The sequence below is a fragment of the Rhinopithecus bieti genome, unplaced genomic scaffold (genome assembly GCF_001698545.2).
Source record: "Rhinopithecus bieti isolate Rb0 unplaced genomic scaffold, ASM169854v2 scaffold_10264, whole genome shotgun sequence".
NCBI classification, from domain to species: domain Eukaryota; kingdom Metazoa; phylum Chordata; class Mammalia; order Primates; family Cercopithecidae; genus Rhinopithecus; species Rhinopithecus bieti.
The window spans coordinates 474041-501711 of NW_016806418.1; the positions used below are offsets into that span (position 1 = coordinate 474041).

General features: G+C 49.0%; 2 protein-coding genes across 2 annotated transcripts; one reads left to right on the forward strand and one right to left on the reverse strand.

Moving 5' to 3' along the window:
• The first annotated feature begins 906 nt into the window (after positions 1-906).
• KLK4 (kallikrein related peptidase 4) lies at positions 907-16774 on the forward strand. Its single transcript, XM_017876480.1, has 5 exons — positions 907-1067; positions 1519-1769; positions 1856-1992; positions 3867-4010; positions 16644-16774. Exons 1-5 carry the CDS (start codon positions 991-993, stop codon positions 16650-16652), a joined length of 618 nt encoding a protein of 205 aa, XP_017731969.1. The 5' UTR covers positions 907-990; the 3' UTR covers positions 16653-16774.
• Positions 16775-21613: 4839 nt separating this feature from the next.
• LOC108532415 (prostate-specific antigen) lies at positions 21614-27016 on the reverse strand. Its single transcript, XM_017876481.1, is given in 6 exon segments — positions 21614-21799; positions 23198-23334; positions 23479-23765; positions 25429-25462; positions 25465-25587; positions 26833-27016. Coding segments are annotated over 6 exon segments (783 nt in total). The 5' UTR covers positions 26879-27016; the 3' UTR covers positions 21614-21643.
• Positions 27017-27671: the final 655 nt, after the last annotated feature.

Genomic DNA, 27671 nt, shown 5'->3' on the forward strand with positions numbered 1-27671 from the left:
TCCTGGGTCTTCAGTCCTGAGATCCCCCTCTCCCATCCCCAAGGAACTCACCTCACAGGACTATATAATGGTGTTTTGGTGTGAATGGGCTTGTGGCTGGGTGTGACTGTGGGTAAGGCTGGGAGAGGATAGGACTGACTCGGTGCAGGACTCTTTGAGCATTAGTCTGTGCAGACAAGTGACCCGATCTTTGCTCCCAGCAATAACTCCACCCGCTGAGCTTTAATCCACGCCAAAGGACCCGATCCTACCGCTATGAGCCTAGACTCCCCTGTTGAACCCCTGACCGTGGCTTTGCACAGCGATGGCACCAGTATCACCTCCAGAGCCCACCCCAGAGCCCTGAGTGCGCCCCAGGAGCCCTGATCCCACCTTCTGGGACTGCTCCTATCCATAATCCGGCTATTGAAGCCTTGACGGAGCCCCTGTGCTGTAACCGCAACCCTAGGAGCACTAATCCCGACTTCTCAGCCCATCCCCATGCCCTGACTCACCTCCCAGAAGCCCTGACTACCCTGAAACCCTGACCAGGCTCCCGCACCGTGATCACCGCCCCTGGGAACCCTAGGCCAATACCCTGGACTAGCCCATGAAGCTCTGATCATGCCCCCTGCACCATAACCCCACCCCCAGAAGCCCTGGGTCCGCCCCTGGGCTCGTCCCCAGCCCTGACTCGGCCCCCAAGAGTCCTGACTGCTCCTGAAGCCCTAACCGCGCCCCTGCTCGGTAACCCCACCCCCAAAAGCCCTGGGCCCACCTCCTGAGCCCGTTCCCAGCCCTGACTCCACCCCGAGGAGCCCTGACTGCTCCTGAACCTCTGACCACGCCCCTGATCGGTAAGCCCACCCCCAGGAACCCCGGGCCCGCCTCCTAGGCCCGTCCCCAGCCCTGACTCCGTCCTCAGGATCGCTCGTCTCTGGTAGCAGCAGTCGAATCATAAACGGCGAGGACTGCATCCCGCACTCGCAGCCCTGGCAGGCGGCACTGGTCATGGAAAACGAATTGTTCTGCTCGGGCGTCCTGGTGCATCCGCAGTGGGTGCTGTCAGCCGCACACTGTTTCCAGAAGTGAGTGCAGAGGTAGGGCGAGTGGGCAGGGCCTGGGTCCGGGGGCAGGGCCTGGGTGTTACTTTGGCTGAAGGCAGGGGCCTAGTATCAGGTTCCTCCTGGGGTGCTCAGGGGGAATCAGCGGTGAAGGCTCTGGGAGGAGGACGGAATTAGCCTGGATCCGGGGAGCCCAGAGGGAAGGGCTGGGAGGCGGGAACCTTGCTTTGGAAGGACTCAAAGAGCCCTGGGTTGAAATCTCAGCCCAGTGCTGAGTCTCTAGTGAACTAAGGCAAGTTCCTGTCCCTGAATTTTTGTGAATGAGGATTTGAGACCATGGTTAAGTAGCCCTTAGGGTGTTTAGCGAAGAGGGTGGGGTTGGGGTTAGGGAATGGGGATGGGAATGGGGTTGAAGATGAGAATGGAGATAAGGATGCAGTTGCCACAAAACTGACCTGCCCTCCGTGGCCCTCAGGTCCTACACCATCGGGCTGGGCCTGCACAGTCTTGAGGCCGACCAAGAGCCAGGCAGCCGGATGGTGGAGGCCAGCTACTCGGTGCAGCACCCAGAGTACAACAGACCCTTGCTCGCCAACGACCTCATGCTCATCAAGTTGGACGAACTTGTGTCCGAGTCTGCCACCATCCGGAACATCAGCCTTGCTTCGCGGTGCCCTACCGCGGGGGACTCTTGCCTCGTTTCTGGCTGGGGTCTGCTGGCGAACGGTGAGCTCATGGGTGTATGTATGTCTGCCTTCTTCAAGGGGTCCTCTGCCCAGTCGCGGGGGCTGACCCAGAGCTCTGCGTCCCAGGCAGAATGCCCACCGTGCTGCAGTGCGTGAACTTGTCGGTGGTGTCTGAGGAGGTCTGCAGTGAGCTCTATGACCCGCTGTACCACCCCAGCATGTTCTGCGCCGGTGGAGGGCAAGACCGGAAGGACTCCTGCTACGTGAGAGAGGGGGAAAGGGGAGGGCAGGCGACTCAGGGAAGGGTGCAGAAGGGGGAGACAGAGATACACAGGGCTGCATGGAGAGATGCAGAGATGGAGAGACACACAGGGAGACAGTGACAACTGGAGAGAGAAACTGGGAGAAACAGAGAAATAAACATAGGAATAAAGAGAAGCAAAGGAAGAGAAAAACAGAAATAGACACTGGGGGAGGCAGAAACACACACACATAGAAATGCGGTTGACCTCCCAACAGCATAGGGCCTGGGGGCGCTGACCTCCACCCAACAGAAAATCCTTGTATAACTTTTGACTCCCCAAAAACGTGACTAGAAATAGCCTACTGAGGGCCGGGCGCGGTGGATCACGCCTGTAATCCCAGCACTTTGGGAGGCCGAGGCGGGCGGATCACAAGGTCAGGAGATCAAGACCATCCTGGCCAACACAGTGAAACCCCGTCTCTACTAAAAATGCAAAAAATTAGCCGGGCGTGGCGGCGGGTGCCTGTAGTCCCAGCTATTCCGGAGGCTGAGGCAGGAGAATGGCGTGAACCCGGGAGGCGGAGCATGCTGTGAGCCAAGATCGCACCACTGCACTCCAGCCTGGGGGACAGAGTGAGACTCCGTCTCAAAAAAAAAAAAAAAAAAAGAAATAGCCTACTGTTTACGGGGAGCCTTACCAATAACATAAATAGTCAATTTATGCATATGTTTTATGCATTCATGATATACCTTTGTTGGAATTTTTTATATTTCCAAGCTGCACAGTTCATCTGTGAATTTTTTTAAATTGTTGCAACCCTCCTAAAATTTTTCTAATATATTTATTGAAAAATATCCAAGTGGACTTGTGCAGTTCAAACCAGAGTTGTTCAAGGGCCAACTGTGTACCCAGAGGCAAACAGTGACACAGACTCATAGAGATGAAACACGAAGAGAAATAGGAAAAATCAAGACTGCACAAAGAGGCTGGGCGGGGTGGCTCACGCCTGTAATCCCAGCACTTTGGGAGGCGAGGCAGGCAGATCACTTGAGGTAAGGAGTTCAAGACCAGCCTGGCCAAAATGGTGATATCCTGTCTCTACTAAAAATACAAAAGTTAGCTGGGTGTGGTGGCAGGCACCTGTAATTCCAGCTACTTGGGAGGCTGAGGCAGGAGAATCGCTTGAATATGGGAGGTAGAGGTTGCAGTGAGTCAAGATCGCACCACTACACTCCAGCCTGAGCAACAGAGTGAGACTGTGTCTCAAAAAAAAAAAGACTTGGCCGGGCGCGGTGGCTCAAGCCTGTAATCCCAGCATTTTGGGAGGCCGAGACGGGCGGATCACGAGGTCAGGAGATCGAGACCATCCTGGCTAATACGGTGAAACCCTGTCTCTACTTAAAATACAAAAAACTAGCCGGGCGACGAGGCGGGCGCCTGTAGTCCCAGCTACTCGGGAGGCTGAGGCAGGAGAATGGCGTAAACCCGGGAGGCGGAGTTTGCAGTGAGCTGAGATCCGGCCACTGCACTCCAGCCTGGGTGGCAGAGCAAGACTCCGTCTCAAAAAAAAAAAAAAAAAGACTTTACAAAGAGATGCAGAGACACTGAGACAGACAAACAAGCCATGAAGGAGACAAAGAAGGAAAGACAGAAACAGACAGACAACAAGCCCAAGAGAAGCAGCCAGCATTCAGGACATAGGACATCGGGAAGCAGGATTAGATGAGGTCAGGGATCTGGAATGGGATTTCCAACAGATATGTTGCTGGGCTATGTTGTGGTTAATGATGGTTCTGTCTTTGTTTCTCAGTCTCATTTAGTTCCTCTCTGATCCCACATCCATTTCCATCTCTCTGTATTTCGGATTCTGACTCTCCCTCTCTTCACAACAGGGTGACTCTGGGGGGCCCCTGATCTGCAACGGGTACTTGCAGGGCCTTGTGTCTTTCGGACAAGGCCAGTGTGGCCAAGTTGGCGTGCCAAGCGTCTACACCAACCTCTGCAAATTCACTGAGTGGATAGAGAAAACCGTCCAGGCCAGTTAACTATGGGTACTGGGAACCCATGAAATTGACCCCCAAATACATCCTGCTGAAGAAATTCAGGAATCTCTGTTCCCAGCCCCTCCTCCCTCAGGCCCAGGAGTCCAGGCCTCCAGTCCCTCCTCCCTCAGACCCAGGGATCCAGGCCACCATCCCCTCCTCCTTCAGACCCAGGAGTCCAGCCCTTCCTCCCTCAGAGCCAGAAGAAGTCCAGGCCCCCAGCCCCTCCTCCTTCAGACCCAGGAGTCCAGCCCCTTCTCCCTCAGACCCAGGGCTCCAGACCCCCAACCCCCCCTGCCTCAGACTCAGAGGTCCAGGCACCCAACCCCTCCTTCCCCAGACCCAGAGGTCCAGGCTCCAGGCCCTCCTCCCTCAGACCCAGTCTTCCAAAGCCACCTAGACGCTCCCTGTACACAGTGCCCCCTTGTGGCAAGATGTTGACCCAACCTTACCAGTGTTAGAGTTGGTTTTTCTCTAACACTGGGGAAAGTGTCCCTTTCCCCAGATCCAGAAATAAAGTCTAAGAGAAGCGCAGGTTCTGTTTGTAGTGTCCTCCTTGCTTCCCCTTCCATTCAAGAGATTCCAGCAAATGGCTTTTCCTCCATCGGTCTCAGTTTCCCTATCTGGGAAATGGGAGCTTTGACCAGGAGGGCCACAGGGTTTCAGAGGGAGGGGCCATTCCCTGGGTAGTTAAGAGAAACCAGTGCCATGGCTGTTGTCCAGTTTCTGAAAAGTCAAGTCAGCAAATGGTAACTGTAGAGATTTTCTTGCTTCGTTTAACTATTCAGCTTTAGTTGATCTATATTTGTTTTTGTCTTCTTAACTGCATTTCAAGAATTTTTAACTTGCATCTGTCTCAGGACTTGGCTGCTGCAGCTGGAGTCTGGTGGGAAGAATTGTGGAGAGGGCTACTGTGAGTGACAGCTACAGAGACCAAGGAGCAGAAAGAGGGGAGGTTGAGGGCCAGAATGGGGCAACTGAGGGACAAGAAGATGGGAGACTGAATAAGTGTATAGATAATTTGAACAATACAATTAACACATTCTATTTAATGGTCAGATATGGAAAGTTGCACCCAGTACCTGAAAAATATAGAATCATTTCAAAAGACATACAGCTGCCAGAATGGCTAAAATTGAAGAGAATAACAGCATCAAGTCTCAGTTATATCTACGGCAGCTGTAACTCTCCTACAATGCTGGGGGTAGGGGGTAAAATGGTACAACCACTTTGGAAAACAGCTTGGTAAATTCTTAGAAAGGTAGGCATACATCCACATGATGGCTAGCAATTCTACTCATAGTATTTATGTAACAGCCATAAAAAGACTTCCCTAAGAATGTTTATAGTAGTTTTATTCACAATAATGAAATTGGAAATGAAGCAAATGTCTATCAGTAAGTGAGTGGATAAGCAAACTGTGATATATCCATACCATGGATTGCTACTCTGCACCAGAAAGAAATAAACTATTGATATAAGCAACACCATACACGCATCTCAAAATCATTATTCTGGCCGGGCGCGGTGGCTCAAGCCTGTAATCCCAGCACTTTGGGAGGCCGAGACGGGCGGATCACGAGGTCAGGAGATCGAGACCATCCTGGCTAACATGGTGAAACCCCGTCTCTACTAAAAAATACCAAAAAAACTAGCCAGGCGAGGTGGCGGCACCTGTAGTCCCAGCTACTCGGGAGGCTGAGGCAGGAAAATGGTGTAAACCCGGAGGCAGAGCCTGCAGTGAGCCGAGATCACGCCACTGCACTCCAGCCTGGGTGAGAGAGTGAGACTCCATCTCAAAAAAAAAAATCATTATTCTGAGTGAAAGAAGCTAGACACAAAATATGATACACTATATGATTACATTTATATGAAATTCTAGAACAGGCAAAATTAATCAATGTTGCCTGGCTGCTGGGATGGGAGAGGGGAGTAGGTATAGAAACAGATTGGGGTCAGGTGCGGTGGCTCACCTGCAATCCCAGCACTTTGGGAGGACAAGGTGGGCAGATCACTTGAGGTCAGGAGTTCAAGACCAGCCTGGCCAACATGGTGAAACCCTGTCTCTACTAAAATACAAAAATTAGCCAGGCATGGATGCAGGTGCCTGTAATCCCAGCTACTCAGGAGGCTGAGGCAGGAGAATCACTTGAACCTAGGAGGTGGAGATTGCAGTGAGCCAAGATCACACCACGGCACTCCAGCCTAGATGACAGACCAAGACTCTATCTCAAAAAAAAAAAAAAAAAAAATTTAGATGGATGTGTTGGTGAGTGCCTGTAATTCCAGCTGCTCTGGAGGCTGAGGCAGGAGACTTGCTTGAACCCAGGAGGCAGAGGTTGCAGTGAGCCGAGATCACACCACTGCACTGCAGTCCGGGCAAAAGAGTGAGACTCTGTCTCAAAACAAAACAAAACAAAACAGATTGGGAAGAAGCATAAAAGAACTTTCTCGGGTGATGGAAATTTTCCATAACTTTACAGGAGTGAGGATTACATGAGCGTATGCATTTGCCAAAACTCATTGAACTGTAATGCCACACTGTGCATACCTCAATAAAAACTTTACCTCAATTTAAAAACCACACACAGCATTTACAAACATGAACCCGTTATTGAGGTACGAAGCAAGTCTCAACACATTTCCAAGTTGGAATATATAGAGTATGTTGTCTGACCACAATGTAATTAAGCTAGAAATCATAATAGCCAGAAAATCTTCATGTGTTTTCAAAATGGTCTTAGGGAGCGCAAGTGCAGGTTTCTTTTCTTTTTTTTTTGAGACGGAGTCTCGCTCTGTCGCCCAGGCTGGAGTGCAGTGGCCGGATCTCAACTCACTGCAAGCTCCGCCTCCCAGGTTCACGCCATTCTCCTGCCTCAGCCTCCAGAGTAGCTGGGACTACAGGCGCCCGCCACCTTGCCCGGCTAGTTTTTTTTTTTTCTTTTTTCTGTATTTTTTAGTACAGAGGGGTTTCACCGTGTTAGCCAGGATGGTCTCGATCTCCTGACCTCGTGATCCGCCCGTCTCGGCCTCCCAAAGTGCTGGGATTACAGGCTTGAGCCACCGCACCCGGCCTAAGTGCAGGTTTCTGACAGGGATATGTTGTGTGGTGGTGAACTCTGGGCTTTTTACTGTATCCATCACCCAAGTAGTGTGCGCTGTACCCAATAGGTCGTTTTTTCCTCCTTCACCTCACCCCCCCCATGCTTCCACCTTCTAGAGTCTCCAGTGTCTATTAGTTCACTCTATGCCTGTTTGTACCCACTGTTTAGCTCCCATTGATAAGACAGAACATGTGGTATTTGACTGGCTGTTTCTGAGTTATCTCATCTAGGACTGTGTGTTTTGATTTTAAAGGAACATCCCTAAAGAACCCACAATTCAAAACAAGAAATATAATGGAAATTAGAAAATATTTTGAGTTAAATGCTAAGGAAAATACAAGATGTATGCACATGTATTGTATGTGCCTACTACAGTGCTCGGAGAGAAACATATAGCCATAAACACATAATTATAAAAGAAAAAGAGCTGGCCTGGTGCGGTGGCCCATGCCTGCAATCCCAGCACTTTGGGAGGCCGAGGCGGGCAGATCACCTGAGGTCAGGAGTTTGAGACCAGCCTGACCAACATGGTGAAACCCCGTCTCTACTAAAAATAAAAAAATTAGCTGGGTGTAGTGGTACATGCCTGTAATCCCAGCTACTCTGGAGGTTGAGGCAGGAGAATCGCATGAACCTGGGAGGCAGAGGTTGCAGTGAGCCGAGATCACGCCATTGCACTCCAGCCTGGGCAACACAGCAAGACTCCATCTCAAAAAAAAAAAAAAAAAAAAAGAAAAGAAAGAAAAGAAAAGAGCAGAGAATCAATTCATGATATAATCATCGCCAGAAGTAGGAAGGAAAACAGCAAAATAAACTCCAGAGAAGTAGAAGGAAGGAAATACTAAATATAGAGCAAAGCTTAGTGGCAGAGTAAACAGATATGCACTGAAGAAGGTTAACAAGTTTTCTAACAGATTAACAAACTGATAAGCCCCAATGAGAATTATGAAGAACAAAGTAAAGACACAACCAGAATTAAAAATGAAAAAGGAGATATACTTTAGCTCCTGTGAGCATGAAAAAGATATTAACATATAAACAACTTTATGCCAGTATCTTTTAAGATTTATAAGAAATGCGCAATTTATTTAAAAGTGTAACTTACCAAAACTGACTCAAGAAGAAGAAGAAAATCTAAATAGCCATGTTTGACCATTAAAGACATTGAAGCAGTAATTCAAAAATCTCACCAGCCAGGCGTGGTGGCTCACGCCTGTAATCTCAGCACTTTGGGAGGCTGAGGTGGGTGGATGGTTTGAGGCCAGGAGTTGAAGACCAGCCTGGCCAATATGGTGAAACAACATCTCTACTAAAATACAAAAATTAGTTGGGCATGGTGGCGGGTGCCTATAGTCCCAGCTACTTGGGAGGCCGAAGCAAGGAAATCACTTGAACCCGGGAGGCAGAGGTTGCAGTGAGCCAAGATCACGCCACTGCAATCCAGCTTGGGTGACAGAATGAGACTGTCTCAAAAAAAAAAAAAAAGTCTTCTCACAAACAAAGCTGTAGTTCCAAGTTTTCTCCAGAATGCTCAATCATTCAAGAATAAAACAATTATAAAATTCCACAAAATCTTCCAAAAATTAAAAAAGAGGGAACACTTCCCAACTCTATTCATAAGGATAAAATAACCTGGATACCAAAACCCAACAAGAACAGCTGGGAAAGAAAAATTACAAACCATTATGACTCCTGAATGTAAATACGAGTATTCTAAATAAAATCTGTAGCTGGCAATATATGAAACAATGGTATATTAGAATGGAGTTGAGTTTACATGAGGCATGCAGGATTTTTTAACATCAGAATATCAACTAATGCAACTTACTACACTAAAAAACTAAAGGGAAAAATAATATGATTTTGCCAAAAACACATTTAATAAAACTGAGGCTGGGTGTGGTGGCTCACGCCTGTAATCCCAGCACTTTGGGAGGCCAAGGCAGGTGGATCACTAGGTTAGGAGTTCAAGACCAGCCTGGCCAACATGGTGAAACCCTGTCTCTATGAAAAATACAAAAATTAGCCAGGCATGGTGGCAGGTGCCTGTAATCCCAGCTACTTGGGAGGCTGAGGCAGGAGAATTGCTTGAAACCAGAAGGCAGAGTTTGTAGTGAGCCGAGATCACACCACTGCACTCCAGCCTGGGCAAAAGAGTGAGACTCCGTTTCAAAAATTAAATAAATAAAATACAATTGAATACTCATTTATTTTTAAAAAACCTAGCAAACTAAGAATAGGAGGGAACTTCTTTAATATGGTAAATAATATCTCAAAAGACCTAGCACAAACTGTATACTTAATGAAAAAGATGTTTAAAGTTTTCCCTTTGACCCAGCAAACAAAGACATATGAATCAGTTGTGACTACTTATGTTCAGCATGCTACAGCATATCTTAGTCAGCAAAATAAGGCAAGAAAATGAAATAAACTATATAATGGTTAAAGAAGAGCAATAAAACCATTATTGTTTTTAACTGATATTATTGTGAATGCAGAAAGCCCCAAATAATCAACACGTAATTATAGAAATAAACATATAATTGACTGGGCACGGTGGTTCACGCCTATAATCCAAGCACTTTGGGAGGCCGAGGCGGGCGAATCACCTGAGGTCAGGAGTTCGAGACCAGCCTCAGCATGGAGAAACCCCATCTCTACTAAAAATACAAAATTAGCCGGGTGTGGGGGTCATGCCTGTAATCCCAGCTACTCGGGAGGCTGAGGCAGGATAATTGCTTGAACCTGGGAGGCACAGGTTGCGGTGAGCCAAGATCATGACATTGCACTCCAGCCTGGGCAACAAGAGCAAAACTCTGTCTCAAAAAAAAAAAAAAGAGAGAGAAAAGAAAAAAGAAATAATCATGTAAGTTAGCAAGATTGTTGGCAGCAAATCAATAAAAAATCAACTGCATTTCTATGTAATTGCCACAGATTTTAAAAAACTCTAAAATGTAAAATCCATGAAGACCCTAAAAATAAGCCTTCAAAGATATCCAATACCATAGGGAGATACTAAAGAAGACCAAAGGCCGGGCGCAGTGGCTCATGCCTGTAATCCCAGCTACTCGGGAGGCTGAGACAGGAAAATCCCTTGAACCCGGGAGGCAACACTAGCAAGCTGAGATCGCGCCACTGCACTCCAGCCTGGGCAACAGAGCAAGACTCCATCTCGAAAGAAGGGAAGGGAAGGAGAGGGAAGGGGAGGGGAGGGGAGAGGAGGAGAGGGGAGGGGAGGGGAGGGGAGAAAGAAAAGAAAGACCAAAATAAATGGAGAGATACATTGTTCCGTGTGCACAGAGGAGAAAACTCAATGTTTTAAAGATGAGAATTATCTCCAAATTTATTTTAAAATTCAATGCAATCCAAATCAAAATCTCAGTAGGTTTTTTCTTGAGCCTGACAGACTGTTTCTAAAATTTATAAAGAAGAGCAAAGGGCAAGGGCAAAGGTCAGCCAGCACACTTTCGAAGAAAAGCAAGGTAGGAAACCTTTTCTACTTGTAACTTACTATGAAAAGTGTGATATTAGCACAGGCATAGGCAAACATACCAATAGAATAGAACCCAGAGCCAGAAGCAGATCTATGCATTTATAAGCACTTTATATGAAACAGAAATCACGCTGCAAAGCAGTGGAGAAAATGTCTTTTCAGTAAGTATTGCTGGGAAAATTGGGTATCCGTATGGAAAAAAATGGCATTGAAATCCTACCTTATACCACACACAAAAATCAGTTCCATGCAAATTAGACCTAATTAAGGCAAGACAATGAAACTCTTAGGACATCATTTAGGAGGACATTTTCATGACTTCAAGTAGAAATGGTAAATATATGCATATACATATATACATATATATATATATGTTTTTTTTTTTTTTTGAGACGGAGTTTCGCTCTTGTTGCCCAGGCTGGAGTGCAGTTGCGTGATCCCTTGAATCCTTTCCTGGGTGAAGCCAAGAACCCTCCCGGGCTAAACCCCAATTTCAGGGCTAAACTGTCCTGCAATGAATTGACAGTCTTTTGTGATCTACATACAAAGAATCTTAACTCCAAAATGAAGATCTCAGTCACCAAATTCAGATTCTAGACTTTGAGCTTCATCTTCCTGGAAATCAGACTGGTGGTCCAAACTCTAGACATCAGACCAGTCTTTGGACTCTAGAACCAAGACTTCCATTTCTGGATTCCATTTTCCAGGTTTTAGTTTCCTCAAAAGTAAATAAATTACGCCTGCAGGCCAAATCCAGCTGCTGTGTCTTTTTGTGAATAACATTTGGTTGGAACATATATTAATTCCTTCATGTGTTGTCTATGACCGCTCTTATGCTGGGACAGCAGAAACGAGCAATTACAGCACAGACTGTCTGGCCCACAAAGCCTAACATAATTACTTTCTGAACTTTTACAGAAATAGTTTACTGATGTCTGGTCTAAATTCCAGATGCTTCACTCCAAACCCCAAAATCCCAGAATTCAGATTCCAAGCTCTAGATTCCACAGCACAAACTGGAGATTCTGAAGGTTGACTCCAGACCTCAGACCCAGGCTCCAAACTCCATTCCTCTGCTCTAGATTCCCAACTCCAGAACCCTGACAAGACCCCAACCACCCTCCAGAGACCCAGAGATCTCTCCAGTAAGAGACCTACTGAAAGAGACAGGAAAGAGTGATGGAGAGAGTGTCAACCACAGGGAGACAGATAGAGAGAGTAAGAATGTGTGTGTGTGTTAGTTGTCTGTCTCAATGGCAGACGGAAACAGTCAGACAGGCAGTACCCTGATCGAGAAGCTCAATTGAGAAATACAGTGACAGAAATAGTTTGTGGCCATCCGTTCATTCTCATTTACTCAGTAAGTACTTATCATGTACCTACTATGTGCCAGGCACTGTTTCAGGGGCTTTGGATAAACCAGTGAACAAAACTGGCAAAGATCCTTGTCCTTGTTGTAGCTGAGAGGTACAAACAATAGAAAATAGACCCAATAAAATAAATCACGAATTAGATATACATTTATATGTGTTAATATAATATTGTAAATTCGTACAAATCATATACAATAAGTTAAGTAATAAGGAAGATTGGGGGGAGGGACATTTGCAGTGTTAAAGCAGTGACAGATGTTCCATAAACTGGTGAGCAGACAAATAAACTGTGGTGTATCCATACAATGGAATCTTATTCAGCAGTGAAAATGGAATAAACCACTGATAGCTGTGTGACCTTTGGCAAGTTACTTAACCTCTCTGTTACTTAACTCTGAAATGGGGCTAATAACAAATCTTCCAGGCAAGGTTCCTATGAAAGTGAATTAGTGCATGTCAAGTGCCTAGAACAATGCCTGGGCACATAGGCTGTACGCTGTGTTTGCTGTCAACACCTTTCCACCTCCGTACCTTTCAGACTCACTGACCCTGAGAACTCTTTGTGCCTGCGTTTCCATCTTCCCCATCCTAGCTTTCTGACTCTGTCTCCCCCAGCCCTCGTCTTGGTGTCTCTGTATCAGTGTCTCTGTGTCTCTATTCCTATCTACAGGCTCATGCCTGTAATCCCAGTACCTTGGGAGGCCAACGCGGGTGGATCACCTGAGGTTGGGAGTTCAAGACCAGCCTGACCAACATGGAGAAACCCTGTCTCTACTAAAAATACAAAATTAGCAGGGCGTGGTGGCACATGCCCGTAATCTCAGCTACTTGGGAGGCTGACTCAGGAGAATCGCTTAAACTCGGGAGGCAGAGGTTGACGTGAGCCAAGATCGTGCCATTGCACTCCAGCCTGGGCAACAAGAGCAAAACTCTGTCTCAAAAAAAAAAAAAAAAAGATAGACATGGGTGTACGTGTGCATGCACATGCGCGCGCACACACACACACACACACTTGAGCTTTTGGACCCAATGTTCCAGATGCACACACTTGCACACAAGGTCTGAACATATAAGGTAGGGGCCTTAGTAAAGGTACACAGGAGAGAGACACTGATATGCAGTGTCAGGTTTGACTTTGAGGGGACATATCCTGAGTAGTCCCCCAAAACCAATTCACAGACATGGGTCTATAGTATGGTGGTTGTATCCAAAAGTATGACCACCTGGGGTCAAACATATTGGTTCTGAATCTTTGAGAAAATTATTTGACCTCAATGTCTTTCCATTTCCTCATTTGTTCATGGGGGTTTCCTTAAGACTTCAATAGAAAAATGTGTCTCTGTGTATAAGCACATGTATGGGTGTGCATGATAATGGCTGGCACACAGTAACTGTAATGCATAGTAATAAATATCGGTTATTTTAATCAAGGACACATGACTTAGTTATAGTACATACATGTGGCTGTTCAGACTGTGAAAACAAACACAGCCAAAATCTGACATATGTGTAGACCCAGATAAAGTTAGTCGAGGTTAATACTGTGATTCATCCATAAAGCCACTTAGTGGTGATTCAAAGTTACAGAAACCAAGGGCCAGATATTCAAATACAGGCTCATAGATTAGATTCCAGGCAACTCCCAGACACAGAGTTGGGCATTTATGGGGAAAGACATATTCTGGAGACACAGGCAGTTGGGACAAGAAAGATTTATATGTCTCTAGATCGTCCCCCAAGTCAGACACTTGGTGTTGAAGGCTACTCATCAGTTTTCCCATATGGGGACATGGCTCACATGTGTGGGCAGATAGTGGACAGTAGGGCCTTGCACACCCACCACATACACATGTGCATGCACATACACACGCACACAGAACTGCACTACTCACAAGTACCAAACATGGACTGTTCACAGTCAGAAGACCATGAGCCTCTACGCTGGGAAACGTGGGTATGTCCCCTCAACATCAAATCCACACATAAACAGACAGAAACAATGGGGCAGCAACAATAGGGGATATCCAGATCAGATCCCCATATTTTTCCTGCCATCATGGGGAACCGGGCCTGGAACACTGGTGAGGCTAGGGTAACAGATGTGGCAGACGACGGGTATAAGGAAGAAAGTATAAGCTTGTTTTGCAGGGAAGGTTAGAGCGTTTACATTATGATTCTGAGAGAAAATTCTCCATGGGCCTTTCATGTTTCTACATGTCTTCAAAGCAAAAAAAAAAAAAATTGCTTTGGACTGTCAAGGATGTTTGGCTAGCAAGCAGTCTTGCAAACGGTCTTTTCAACAAAACAGCTTTGATTACCGACCAGTGTAATAAAGATAATGCGTCCCTTCAAGCAGATTTGTTTAGTGTTCAGTACAATAAATATAATACGTTCCTCCAGAGCAGTTCTGTTTGTGGTCGGGATAACGAAGAATGTGTCTTCCTCTTGGACAAACATTAATAGTCCCCTTATAAGATTCAGGATTCCTAAGCTCAGGTTTCTCAGCCGTGGGTCAAAGCACTGTGTGCACAGAATCCTAAACTCTGATCATTCCTGTGGGACTTAGGGTCAAGGTGAACTGATGTGAACACAAAGCTCATGCTGCCTTCTGTGCTGTGAGTAATAAAGACCTTTGCCTTTGATCCAGAATCCAGTGTGTTCTGCCAGTATCCATAAAACTGTGGCAGGCTAATTTATTTGTTTGCAAGTTGGCAAAATATCAGCCCCTTCTGAGTTTTTGACAAACAGTTGGGCACTAAGGCTGCACCTATCCAGCTAGAGATAGAAGGGTGGGAAGTAGGAGGGGCCCCAGCTGGGCACAGCCACATGACAGAACAGGGACCAAGGCTAGGTTGAACTTTTCTGAGAGCAGTGTAAGCCAAGCTGAAGTTGAACCTTCTTGGCCCTTGGAGTTAGGAGGGGCCCCAGCTGGGTGCAGCCAAATGACAGAAGAGGGAACAAGGCTGAGGTGAACTTTTCTGGCGCCCGTGTAAGTCAAGCTGAAGCTGAACCTTGTTGGCCCTACTTGCATCCTTCCAGACACAAATTCATCCCACCTGTGGCGTAATAAATGTCCTGTTGCCATTTGTCTCTCCTCCTCCCTAACATGCTCTTCCTCTTGGATTCTCCCGCTTGGGAGAGTTCACTGCTTCCTCAGGCACCAGGATAGATGCCAAGTGCCCCACATCCTGCCAGACACTGGCCACATTCTATCTTCATTTTTAAATGGATAGAATCTTTTCTATCCTGGATCTTCATTTTTAAAGCCTCAGGCCACGTCCTCTAACTAGACCCTTCCCCCAGCCTCTTGACCATAATCAGAATCTTCCCTTATGTCTTCCTTCCAACTTTTGGGATCCCTGCCCTTTCCAATTATGCCTTCACTTTAGTGGCAGACAGCATGTATGCTGAGGATTTAGTTAGCACTGTAATTCAGCCACTCACATAGTAAGATTCTACGTTTAATTTTCAGAAATCTCAGCTCTGTGGCTACAGGAGATAAAGGTTTCTTTCAACATAGTCGTAGACATAGCAACTTTGGATTATTTCTTCAGTCTGAGATCTGGAAATTTAAAGTTCTGTGCTCATTCTTTTCTTTTTCCACTTTTGCCAACACAACTAGAAGCAATCATTCCAATTTCATTATGCTTGTTACTTTAAAAAATATTCTAAAGTATCATATACATGATCACCCTGGACATTGTCCCTTTATTTGATTAGGACTATCCAGTGGTGATATTTTGCATACCTCTATTGCCACATCACACCATGGACTTGTGTTTCTCTTTGTATTACTGAAAATAGAGTTACTGGTGCCTTTAAATTTATTCGCATTACAGAACCAATTCCAAAAACTAGAAATGCCAGAACTAATTCAGAAAGCTCATCTTTGAGACTTCCTTCCTCTAGAAGAACTAGTAAAGTTTGTCTCAGACAGGATTTTTAGAGAAACAGAAAAAATAAGATGTACACACACAAATACACACATGCAAAGAGATAGACAAAAATGGAGACAGAAGGACAAGGACAAGAAGATGGAATCTGAGCTAATAGCAGAGACATGGAACCAGTAGAGAAGAGACACACTGTCTTCAGAGAGTGCTGATCAGGAAGGGGAGGAGCCCCCAGGACTGGATCAGGGGTCTGTCCCTAGGTCCCCATTCCTGACTCTTTTCCTGCCACCCTGATATGGGTATAGCATCAGATTAGCTGGTTTGGCTGAAAAAACTGCTAACTTGGGAAAATGTCCCCTGTCCATAGGAGCAAGACATCCCAGACTCAAGAATCTCATAAACCCACAAGCACGCTATCCTTTACCTCCCCACCACAGCCTCCTACCCTCCAGTTCAAGACCCCAAATCACCCCACATACTTTGCTCCCAACCCAACACCTACTCCAGACAATGTCTCATGTCTCCTACCCTAATTCCTGGGGTTTGCCCTGCTCTCGGAGCAGAGTCTCCCCCCAAGGAACAGCCACCAACCCATGACCCCATGGAATGGTCTAGAATCTCAGGCCCTTCTGTGTCCCTGGATCCCCAGCCCTGGTCCTCTGCCCCCAGGTCCCTTCAAACCCACAGCCCAGCTCCCTCTCTTAGCCCAGTTCCTGGTCTCTCCTGCCAAGCCTGCCCTCCCTGACCCAGCACTCCCTCTGCAGATACTGTGATTGCCATCCAGTCCCAGACTGTGGGAGGGTGGGAGTGTGAGAAGCATTCCCAACCCTGACAGGGTCGCACCATTTCAGCAACTTCCGGTGTAGGGATGTCCTGGGGCACCCTCAGTGGGTGCTCACTGCTGCTCACTGCATCACCAGGTGAGTGGGAACCTGGGGTCTGGGCAGGGGTGTCTGTGCCCCACAGGGATAACAGTTGAGCATTTCCCCCTCAGATGAGGCTGGGGACAGAGGGAGACAGGGAAGATTCTGTTTCAGGTTGCATGAACAGGCACTGGGGACCACCTTCCCCTGGGGGCTGCCTCGGTCTCTCACCTTATCTCTGTCCATCTTGTCTCTCTGTGTCTCTTGGTATATGGCTCTGCTGTGTCTCTGTGTGGCTGTGTTTTGGTCCTTGATCTCCCTCTCTCTTCTCTGTCTCCTTGCCTCTGTGTCTCCCCGTCTCTGTTTCTCTCTGCATCTCTCTTGGCCATCTCTGTCACTGTGTGTCTCAGTCCCCATCTCTCTGCCCATCTCTCTCTCTCTTTCTTGAGTCTCTGTCTCACCCCTCCCCACACCTGCCCACTGCCATCCTGAGCCTCTGCAGGAGAGAATAGAGGATCCCTGAGAATAGAGACTTTTTCCTATGTGGCCACCCTTCCCAGTGCCCTGCAGTACCTACATACGTGAAAACCATTCACATATGCTTTTCCCACAATTTCTCCAGAAATCTCTGGTTTTGGGGGGTTTGTTTTGTTTGCTTTTTTTGTTTTGTTGTTTTGTTTTGTTTTGAGACGGAGTCTCGCTCTGTCTCCCGGGCTGGAGTGCAGTGGCCGGATCTCAGCTCATTGCAAGCTCTGCCTCCCAGGTTCACACCATTCTCCTGCCTCAGCCTCCTGAGTAGCTGGGACCACAGGCGCCGCCACCTGGCCCGGCTAGTTTTTTGTATTTTTAGTGGAGACGGGGTTTCACCGTGTTAGCCAGGATGGTCTCGATCTCCTGACCTTGTGATCCGCCTGTCTCGGCCTCCCAAAGTGCTGGGATTACAGGCTTGAGCCACCGCGCCCGGCCTTGTTTTGTTTTTGAGATAGAGTCTTGCTCTGTCACCCAGGCTGGAGTGCAGTGGTGCGATATCAGCTCACTGCAACCTCTGCCTCCCAGGTTCAAACGATTCTCCTGCCTCAGCCTCCCGAGTAGCTGGGACTACAGGCACGTGCCACTATGCCCAGCTAATGTTTTTGTTTGTTTGTTTGTTTTTGTTTTTTTGAGACGGAGTCTTGCTCTGCCGCCCAGGCTGGAGTGCAATGGCCGGCTCTCAGCTCACTGCAGGCCCGCCTCCCGGCTTTCACGGCCATTCTCACTGCCTCAGCCTCCGATAGCTGGGAGCTACAGGCGCCCCGCTTCGTCGCCCCTAAGGTTTTGTATTTTTTAGTAGAGACGGGTTCAACGTTTGAGCCAGGATGGTCTCGATCTTCTGACGCTCGTGATGCCGCCGTCTCGGCTCCCAAAGTGCTGGGATAAGGCTTGAGCCACCGGCAGCCCGGCCTGTTTTTTGTTTTTAGTAGAGACAAGGGTTCACCATCTCAGCCCGAAGATTGGTCTCGATCTCCTGACCTCGTGATCCGCCTGCCTGCGGCTCCCAAATGCTGGGAATAACAGGAGTGAGCGCACTCTGCGCGGCCTCCTGTTATTTTTAAGAGCTCTCCTCTCTTTAGGTTTTACAGCTGCAGCTGTTTTTCCGAACTTCCTGCTTCATCCGATACCCAACGTGACGAGTTTTCGCTCGCGAGGAGCAGGGAGAGAGAGAGACGAGAGAAGAGAGAGAGAGAGGCGAGCGAGCGAGCGAAGCGATGCGAGGGAAGAGAGAGAAAGGGAAGTGAAGGACCAGAGGGCACAATTCCCTTTGTGATTGGAGATGGAGACAGGTTCACTGGATACAGGTTTAGACAGAGGGTTGCATTGATATGTCAGAGACCTCAAAATAGACGTGTCCATTCAATATGTATAGTAGCACACTACCAAACTGTTGGGATGAATTTATATTCTAGGTTCCACCTTCTTTCCTTCCAATATTTCTGCCATCCTTTCTCTCTAGGACTTTTAACATTTAAGATTTGCCAATGAAATTTCTAACTGTCTTCTGGCTTCTTGGCTTTTCCATCTTCCTCTTCAGTGGCACAGTATGTGTCCTTTGATCTGAGGTATTTCAAATATTTTAAAATCCATCAGACATGTCTCTACTAATTTACTCACATATTTCCTCCTTTCCTATCGTTTTCTCCTCCTGAGACTTCAATGTCATTGACTGTACTTCTAGCACTCACATGGTTTAGCAGTTTCTTAAAATTTTTCTGTCTCTGTCCTTCAATCTGGTCTAAAAAGTCCCTATTATGTTCTTCACCTCTTTTCCATTCTGCTACTCATGCATGAATTTTTTTTTTTAACTTTTTTCAACTATTATACTTTTCCTACCTAATATTTCACCTTGGTCCTATTTTATATATTATCTCATTCAATGTACCTAATGTCTTCTCTAATCTCTTTTAGTATGGTAATTAGATTAACTTGTAGTTAAATACGATAGCAATTGGATTTGTAAAAACAACTCCTATGCAAGCATAAAAAAGAATGAGATCAGGTCCTTTGCAGGAACATGGATGAAGCTGGAAGCCATTATCCTCAGCAAACTAACACAGGAACAGAAAACCAAACACCGCATGTTCTCACTTATAAGTGGGAGCTGAACAATGAGAACACATGGACACAGGGAGGGGAACATCACACACTGAGGCCTGTTGTGGGAGTCAGGGAGAGGGAGAGTGTCAGGAAAAATAGCTAATGCATGCTGGGCTTAATACCTAGGTGATGGGTTGATAGGTGCAGCAAATCACAATGGCACACGTTTACCTATGTAACAAAGCTGCACATCCTGTAGCCCAGAACTTAAGATAAAATAAAATAAAATGTAAAATAAAATAAAATAAAAAACAATCCCATGTTGCAGGAAGAGCTCCAAGGCCCCCTGGATCACAAGACCAAACCAGACCTGAAGAAACTTTCCTCCTCCCCTCCTTTCCCTCACCCCCTGTGCAGAATCAAATATATCTTCACACTCATGCAGTATAAAGTCAGAAAATAAGATTCCATTTTATTTGCTGCCTCAGTACTTGTAACTGAAAAGGTCTCAAAGGTTTCTGTTGCCAGATATATCCCCACCCCACAACGGGAAAGGCCCCACCTGGCTACTTCCTTTACCAGTTGGGGCAGCCGCCCTCCACAAGGTCCTCACCCTGATGGGTTTTATTCCCTGCCAGCTTGAAAAATTTGTAACAAGACCATCACATTCCCCCACAGGAACCAGAGTTCACCGTGCCCTCTTGTTACAACAAAGCCCACCTCCCACACAGTCCTTGCTTCTTCAAGCCAATCCTGAGTGCAATTCCCATGTCATCCTGCCTGGTGTACAGTGTCCTCCTGCCCTAGGCTGTGAAGCTCTGTGGCTAAGACACTCTTGTCGATCTCATATCTCCAGTGCTATGTGTTAGGTGTTCAGACATCTTCATAACCTCAGGGTGGGAATTCCTCAGCACCAATGACGTGAAGAGAAGACAAATAAACCAATCACTGTATCCCCTTTGAGTTCAGTGTCCTTCCTCGACCTTCCCCTATTTCTGAATTCCTCCTTCTTGGGATAGCCCCATGGTCCGTCCACTTGACAACAAGACAGAACCAGATCCCCAGGCGGCTTCCTCATCTTCTCCCTTTCCCTTACTCCCCGTACAGTAAAAGGTTGACTCAGAAGCCCTGCACTGCTCAAAGCCTGAACCTTCCAAGTACAGGGCTCACCCTTGGATAACTCCTGGGAGACGACATTTAATCGCTTGGAATATTCGGCCCAAGTGCCTTGGTATACCTGGGGCCTCAGGCCGTGCCAGATGATTCATGCTAACCGTATGATTCATGATGAATGCCTGTTCTTGTACATCTGAGGCTCTGGGCCATGCTGTATCTGTTTGAACTCTGGGGAACCTCAGGTCTGAGAAGTTAAGGTCAGCTATTCCAGTACTCCGTGGCTATCCTACAGACCCCCAATAAAAACTCTGGACACTAAGGCTCAGGTGAGCTTCCTTAGTTGGAAATACTTTATACACACAGTCACACATCACTTCTGTGTGATTTAGGTGCTGTCCACAACACCCCACTAGGAGAAAACAACTGAAACCTTTTCCCTGTTTTCTCCACACCCGCACCTAGATGCCTGTTTCCTTTGCTGATTTCAGTGTGTCTCCTGTCAATGTAACAAACCAGAACAAACCACAGTATAACAGCTCTTTATTTCTGTGAGTTCTACCAGGAAATCATCAAATCTGAGGGTTGTCTGGGGGACCTCGACACACCTCTCCCCATGGTGAATCAGCTTCCAGGGGGTCCAGTCCCTCTCCTTACTTCATCCCCATCCCATGCCACAGGAAGACCCTCCCTCTCGGTTCACAGCCTTCTCTAGGCTTCCCAGTGCCTCCAAGACAGAGTGGATTATGTTTTCAGCTCCATCCTTGCTGTGAGTGTCTGGTGCGTTGTGCCTCCAGCTTCTGCTCAGTGCTTCAGGGACAGCATCCAGCACGTGTCACTGTCTACTCTCTCAGTGTGGACCCCACCCCTCCTTCATCTCTGTACCCACAAATAACACAGACACCCCATCCTATCTGGGTCCTCAAAGAAACTGAGTGAGATGTCTCCAGGCATGGCCAGTGTCCCCCAGGACATGGAGAGGACAAAATTACACCCATTTAAGAAACACTCTGGTCTACACCTGTGTCTGCTGATTTCTTTTCCTAGCAACCCTGGACCCCACACCTGAGGACAAAGGTCAGTAGAACTGGGGAGGCTTGAGCCTTGGCCCGGTCATTTCCAAGGTTCCAAGTGCCTGGTGTCTAGAATGGCCAAGTGATGCCAGAACTTGAGGTGGATTTTTTTTTTTTGCTACAAGTAGGGAGTCGATGGGGTGCTCAGGGGTTTGCCATGATGGTGTCCTTGATCCACTTCCGGTAATGCACCACCTTGGTGTACAGGGAAGGCTTTTGGGGCAGGGCACATGGTTGACTGCCCCATGACGTGATACCTTGAAGCACACCGTTACAGATCAGTGGGCCCCCAGAATCACCCTAAGGGTAAAAGCGGGGAGAGAGTGAGATAGGTCAGCCCCAATTTCTGCCTGGGCAATCCTGTCTTTCAGACCTGGACAGGCACATCACAGAGAGCAGTTCCCAGCTTTGGGAAAAGAGAGAAAGGTCTCCAGAGCCAACTCCCAGAAGAAGGTGGGCAAGGATTCCAACAGAGGGGACAGGGGCTCCAATCCTGGCCGATGGGGAAGGAACTTCAGGGTCCAGCTCCTGTGCAGGGGGGAGGGTCCAGGAGGACAGTCCTTGCAGACAGGTCAGCGGGACGAGGGCCAGGACCGTCTGCAGGATGCTGCCCCCGTGGCTCATCACAGAGGCCACCTCTCCAGGACTACTCTCTGACTAGACACCTCCTCTCCAGGGCACTGGGGAGTCATGGAGGGCCGTGAGCAGGGCTGGCATGGTCAGTTCAGTGATCAGAATGACCCACTGGGGCCAGGTGGAGAATGGAGCGGAGGGGAGAGACTAAGGGCCAGGAACCTGTGAGGGAGGCTGCGTGAGGGCCCAGGTGGGGACAAGGCCTGGAACCACCCTCAGGTCAGCCCCATCATCACTCCGCCCACAGCCCTGCCACCCTTCCTCCCTGCAGTCTGATCCCATAGGGAGGCCAGTAGCAGCCTCTGGACACCTGAGCCAGGCCCTTTCCCGCTTCTGTCCAGCACCATCCCCAGCTCCTGACTCCTCAGAGAAAAAGCAGCGTCCTTCTGTGGCCCAGGTGAGGCCCTGCAGGAGGGGTCCTTTCTTCCCTGTGCGAGGCCATCTCGCCCCCTGTCCCTGATCCCTCACTCCAGCCACGCAGCCCCCTCGCTGCTCCTCACGCCCTCCAGGGCCCTCCTCCCAGACCTGGGCAGGTGCTGCTCCCTCTGCTGCCCCAGGTGCTGCCCCAGGTGCCCCAGGTGCCGCTGCTCCCTCTGCTCCCCTGCGGCAGGTGTTTGCTCACTCCCGTCTTCTGCAGGATGTCCCCTCGCAGTCACACTCCCTACCCCTTCTCCCTGCCCCAGAACCCTTCCACCTCCTGACACCCTCCAGCATTTCTGTGTTGTGGTCCCTGTTCCTGCCTGTGCCCCTCACTGGCACAGGGGCTGCAGAAGGGAGGGGCTGCTCACTGCTGCTTCCCAGGCTCTAGGGCAGTGCTGGGCGCATAGCAGGTGCCTAGTAACCGTGTGCTGAATGCAGGGACACATGGGCTGTGCCGTAAGAATCACCTATTGCCTTGAGGGAGTCAAGGAAGGGGGAAGGAGGAAAGGAGATGCACAGGGAGGGGGCGTGGCTACAGCTAGGGAACAGGGAAAGCTGATGCCTGGTTGGCTCCTGGACCCCAGCCCAGAATTAAGGTCCCCACTCACATTTCCCCTCAAGATCTTGGGAGTAGGAATGACTCACCGAACAGGTGCTTTTACCGCCCATCCAGCTTCCAGCACACAGCATGAACTCGGTCACCTTCTGAAAGTGAACTTGCGCACACACATCATTGGAAATAATACGGAGGTCCACACACTGAAGTTTCTTTGGAGTCAAGTCTACGGGCCAGGAAAAAGCACTGTTGTGGGCCGTACCCCACCTGGTTCCTTGGCCCCTCCTTCCTCAGACTCAGAAGTCCTATCCCCTCCTCCCTCAGACCCAGGTATCTGGGCTCCCAGCTGCACCATCTGGCCCTGGCGTACACTCCTCCGGTTCGATGCTGCCCCAGCCTGAGGCGTAGCACGTGGTCCCCAGTGCTGGCTCCCAGGCGGGCAGGTCCAGGACCTTCACAGCATCTGTGATCTCGGCAGGCTCTGACAGGCGGAGCAGCATGAGGTCGTGGCTGGAGTCATCACCTGGCCTGAGGAACTGATTCTTCAGAAGGCTCATGTTGTAGAGCGGGTGTGGGAAGCTGTGGCTGACCTGAAATACCTGGCCCGTATCTTCAGGATGAAACAGGTTGTGCCGACCCAGCAAGATCACGCTGTTGCTGGGGAGGAAGCAAATGCAGGAATGAGGAGCGAGGATGATGGGGCAAGAGAGACGGGACAGGGGAGCAAGGGGGAGGCTCCAAAAGAGAGAAAGAAACTGCGAGAAAAACACGGGGTTGGGGAAGACACAGTGAGGGCCAAAAATACAGACAATGAGTTGGGAAAGAGCAGTATGATAGGGTGAAAGGCAGATACAGAAACAGAGAAACCAAAGGCAGATACAGAAACAGAGACAGAGTGTGAAAGGACAGAGAGAATGAAAGGGCAGAGGGGAGAACAGTGAGAAACTAGGTGAGCCAAAAACATACAGGATGAGAAAGAAAAGACAGAAACATAGAGAAACAGACAGCGGCCAGAGAAAGAGAGAGAACAAAACCAGACAGAAAGTGAGAAACAGACAAATAAGAAAGGGAACCAGGAAGTCAAGGAAGAAGGAGAAATAAGTAGAGAGGAAGCCAGAGGTGATAGAGTGTGGGAGAGAGGAGAGAGACTGGAGCTGAGTGGGCACCGCCGGGGAGGGGAGGCCTCAGAGTGGCTCTGCTGTAGATGCGGCTTTGGCGTCGGTTTCCAAGTGGGTAGGTAGCCTCGCCTGCAGGCCCGACGCTGTATTCCCCGCCGCTTCCCTCCCCAGGGTCCTTTCCGCCACACCCTGTTCTCCTTCCCCCTTCTCCTTCCTCCTCCCTCAATTGCCCATCCAAGCTCCAGCTGGAGCTAGCCCTTCTCCGTGTCTCCCAAGAGTGGAGGGATGTCCTAGAGAAGGAATGGAGTGAGAGAGGCCTCCTCATACCCACACACACACACAAAGGATAAAACCCTTCCTTTTCTTTTCTTTTCTTTTCTTTCTTTCCTTTCGTTTTCTTTTTCTTTTTTCTTTTTTTTTTTTTTTTTTTTTTTTTTTTTGAGGTGGAGTGTCACTCTGTCACCCAGGCTAGAGTGCAGTGGCGCGGTCTCAGCTCACTGCAACCTCCACCACCCAGGTTCAAGCAATTCTCCTCCCTCAGCCTCCTGAGTAGCTGGGACTACAGGCTCGCACCACCACGCCTGGCTACTTTTTTGTATTTTTAGTAGAGATGGGGTTTCACTATGTTGGCCAGGCTGGTCTCGAACTCCTGGCCTCAGGGGATCTACCCGCCTCGGCCTCCCAAAGTGCTAGGATTACAGGTGTGAACCACCGCGCCCGGCCAAAGCCCTTCCTTTTCTCAGGGTCCCCCCACGCCCATCCTGTGTGTGTGTTCACTAGGGAGAAGGCATAGGAGAGACAGAGACCCAGAGAGAGCCTGGCAGAGAGATAGAGGGTGAGACACACTGGCTGGAGAGGCACCAGAGATGGACAGAGAGAGGGGGAGGTATGGAGACTAAAGACAGAGAAGAGAGGGAGAGAGAGAACAAAATAGTCACACAGAGAGACACAACCCAAGCCAGATACCAAGGGACATAATGAAAGCGACACAGAGAGACATAGAGGGACACAGACAGAGACCCAGGCAGCCATGGGGAGGGTGGTCCAGCCCCAATCCTGCCTCCCCATGTGACCTGAACCAGAACCTTCCCTCTCTCCCCCAGTCCCAAGGCTGGCCTTAGAGGTTATCCTGGGGGAAATGCACAGCTGTTATTCTTCTGGGACACAGACACCCCCTCCCCAGACCCCAGGGCCCTACTCACCTCCTGATGCAGTGGGCAGCTGTGAGGACCCACTGGGGTGCACCAGAACACCCCCGCAGACTGCCCTGCCATGAGAGGCCACAAGCACTTGCCAGGGTTGGGAATGCTTCTCGCACTCCCAGCCTCCCACAATCCGAGACAGGATGAGGGGTGCAGCGCCTGCAGAGAGGGTGCTAGATCAGGGGGATCAGGGTTCACAGGAGGACCTGGGGGACTCGGATAGGAGAGGGATCTAGGATGTGGGTTTGAAAAGACATGGGGGGCAGAGAACCAGGGCTGGGAGTCCTGGGACATGGGCAGGGGGAGCTGGGAAAGGCTGGGAATTCTGTCACTCTTCCCCGGGTTTGCAGGTTGGTGACTGGGGCTGGTGGGGAGGCTTCATGCTCTGAGAGCAGAGGTGACCCCAGGGATCAGGGTAGGAGACACAGGACAGCGTCCAGACAATATCTTGAGTCTGGGGATCGGGTCCTTGGTGGTGATTTGGGGTCTTGGACTGGGAGAAGGGAAACTTGGTACAAGTTGTGGATTCTGAGGGGATAAGGGATGCTAGGAACCGGGGATAAGTGCCTAATGGCAAGGTCCAGTTGCTGGAAGAGGAAGGTTTTGGAAAGTTTAGGAAGTCCCAGGTTGAGAAAACAGTTCTGGCCTGAGTGAGTTTTGTGTTTTTTTGTTTTTTTGGGTTTTTTTTCCGTTTCTGTTTTTGTTTTTAGGTTTTGAAAAGGATGCAGATTTGGGGAATCAGAGAGCTGGCCACTGTGGCTGGGGATGCTCGTGTTTCTCCTATGGAAAAGGTGGGCCACTGAATGAAGAGTCCGGAGCTAAGAGTCAGGGAATGGGGACTTCTCCGACTCCCATTGCCGGATTGAGGGACCTGTTTGTTGTCTCTGGCCAGATAGCCTGGCTAGGAAGAAGGACGTGTCTGGTAGGCATCTGGGTGTCCTAGGGCAAGATGGGGATCCCAAGCATCAAAGTCTTTGGGATAGGGTTGAACACTCACAGCCGAATGGGAAAAGTCAGCTGAGGGGCTCGGGAGGCAGACCAGTGATAGGGTCCAAGGAACCAACGGCATCGAGAGCGGTCCTTGGAGGTTCTGAGCCCCACAAAGAGAAACACGGAGATGTCCAGGCACTTCCCCTTTAGTAAAGCAGCGGTGAGCAGGGAGTTGGCTGGGCAATGGGGAGAAAGTTCTGGGGTAAGTGGGAGGGAGCTTGGACCTGGTGTGGGAGTGAGGACTGTTGCAATATGGAGGGGCTGGGGGTATAGGTTTGGAGTGGGACTGGGAGAGACAGAAAAGAGCCCAGCACCCTGTCTGGGCTGGGGTGCTGGGTGGGAGGGAAAGAGCCTCAACTTGAGAGTCAGGGCTGGCTCCCCTTCCTGCATCCCCCCAACCCTGGCCCCTCTCACCAATCCACGTCACGGACAGGGTGAGGAAGACAACCAGGACCCACATGGTGACACAGCTCTCCAGGTGCAGGCGGTGAGCTTGGGGCTGGGGAGCCTCCCCGAGGAGCCCTATAAAACCTTCATTCCCCAGGACTCCGCCCCTGCCCTCCCGGCACCCAGATGCTGACCAAGGCCCTCCCCATGCTGCTGGAAGCTGGACAACCCCCTCTCACACCCAGAGCTGTGGAAGGGGAGGGAGAGCCAGCACTTGCTGTTCTGCAATTACTAGATCATGCTGGATGCACCAGGCCCTGTAGCTCATGGAGACTTGGTCTAGGGGACAAAGGCAGAGGAGACAGGCCCGGGATGAAATAGAAACAGGGGGTGGGTACAGTCCCCGATTCTTCATACAAAGCCTCACATGCCTAGATCCTTTGCACTCCAAGACCCAATGTGCCCTAAAATACCAGCACCCAGGGGACTGTGAGACTCCCTGATCCCTGTACCACTCTGAGCCCAGAAACTAGAACTTTTATTTCTCATGCTCCTGAAATAGATGTCTTGGCGTTCAGTACTCTCTTTTCCTTGCACTTCCAACCCAGAATTCAGTTCCACACATACATTGCTACTGTCATCATAAAAAGATCTTGTGGTCCACAGATACTCTAACCCAGAAATACGAGTCTCCCGAAGTTCCCTAGCATTTCAAAATCTAATGTCAGTCAAACAATGTGAAATTCCAATAACCCCCCACTCCTTGTTCTCCAGGCCTGTGCACTCTATCTGTGCAACAGAGAGATGCCTGCTGACCTGCCCTCCCAGGTCAGAATCACCCTCATGCAAAATCCAATGCCCCTTCT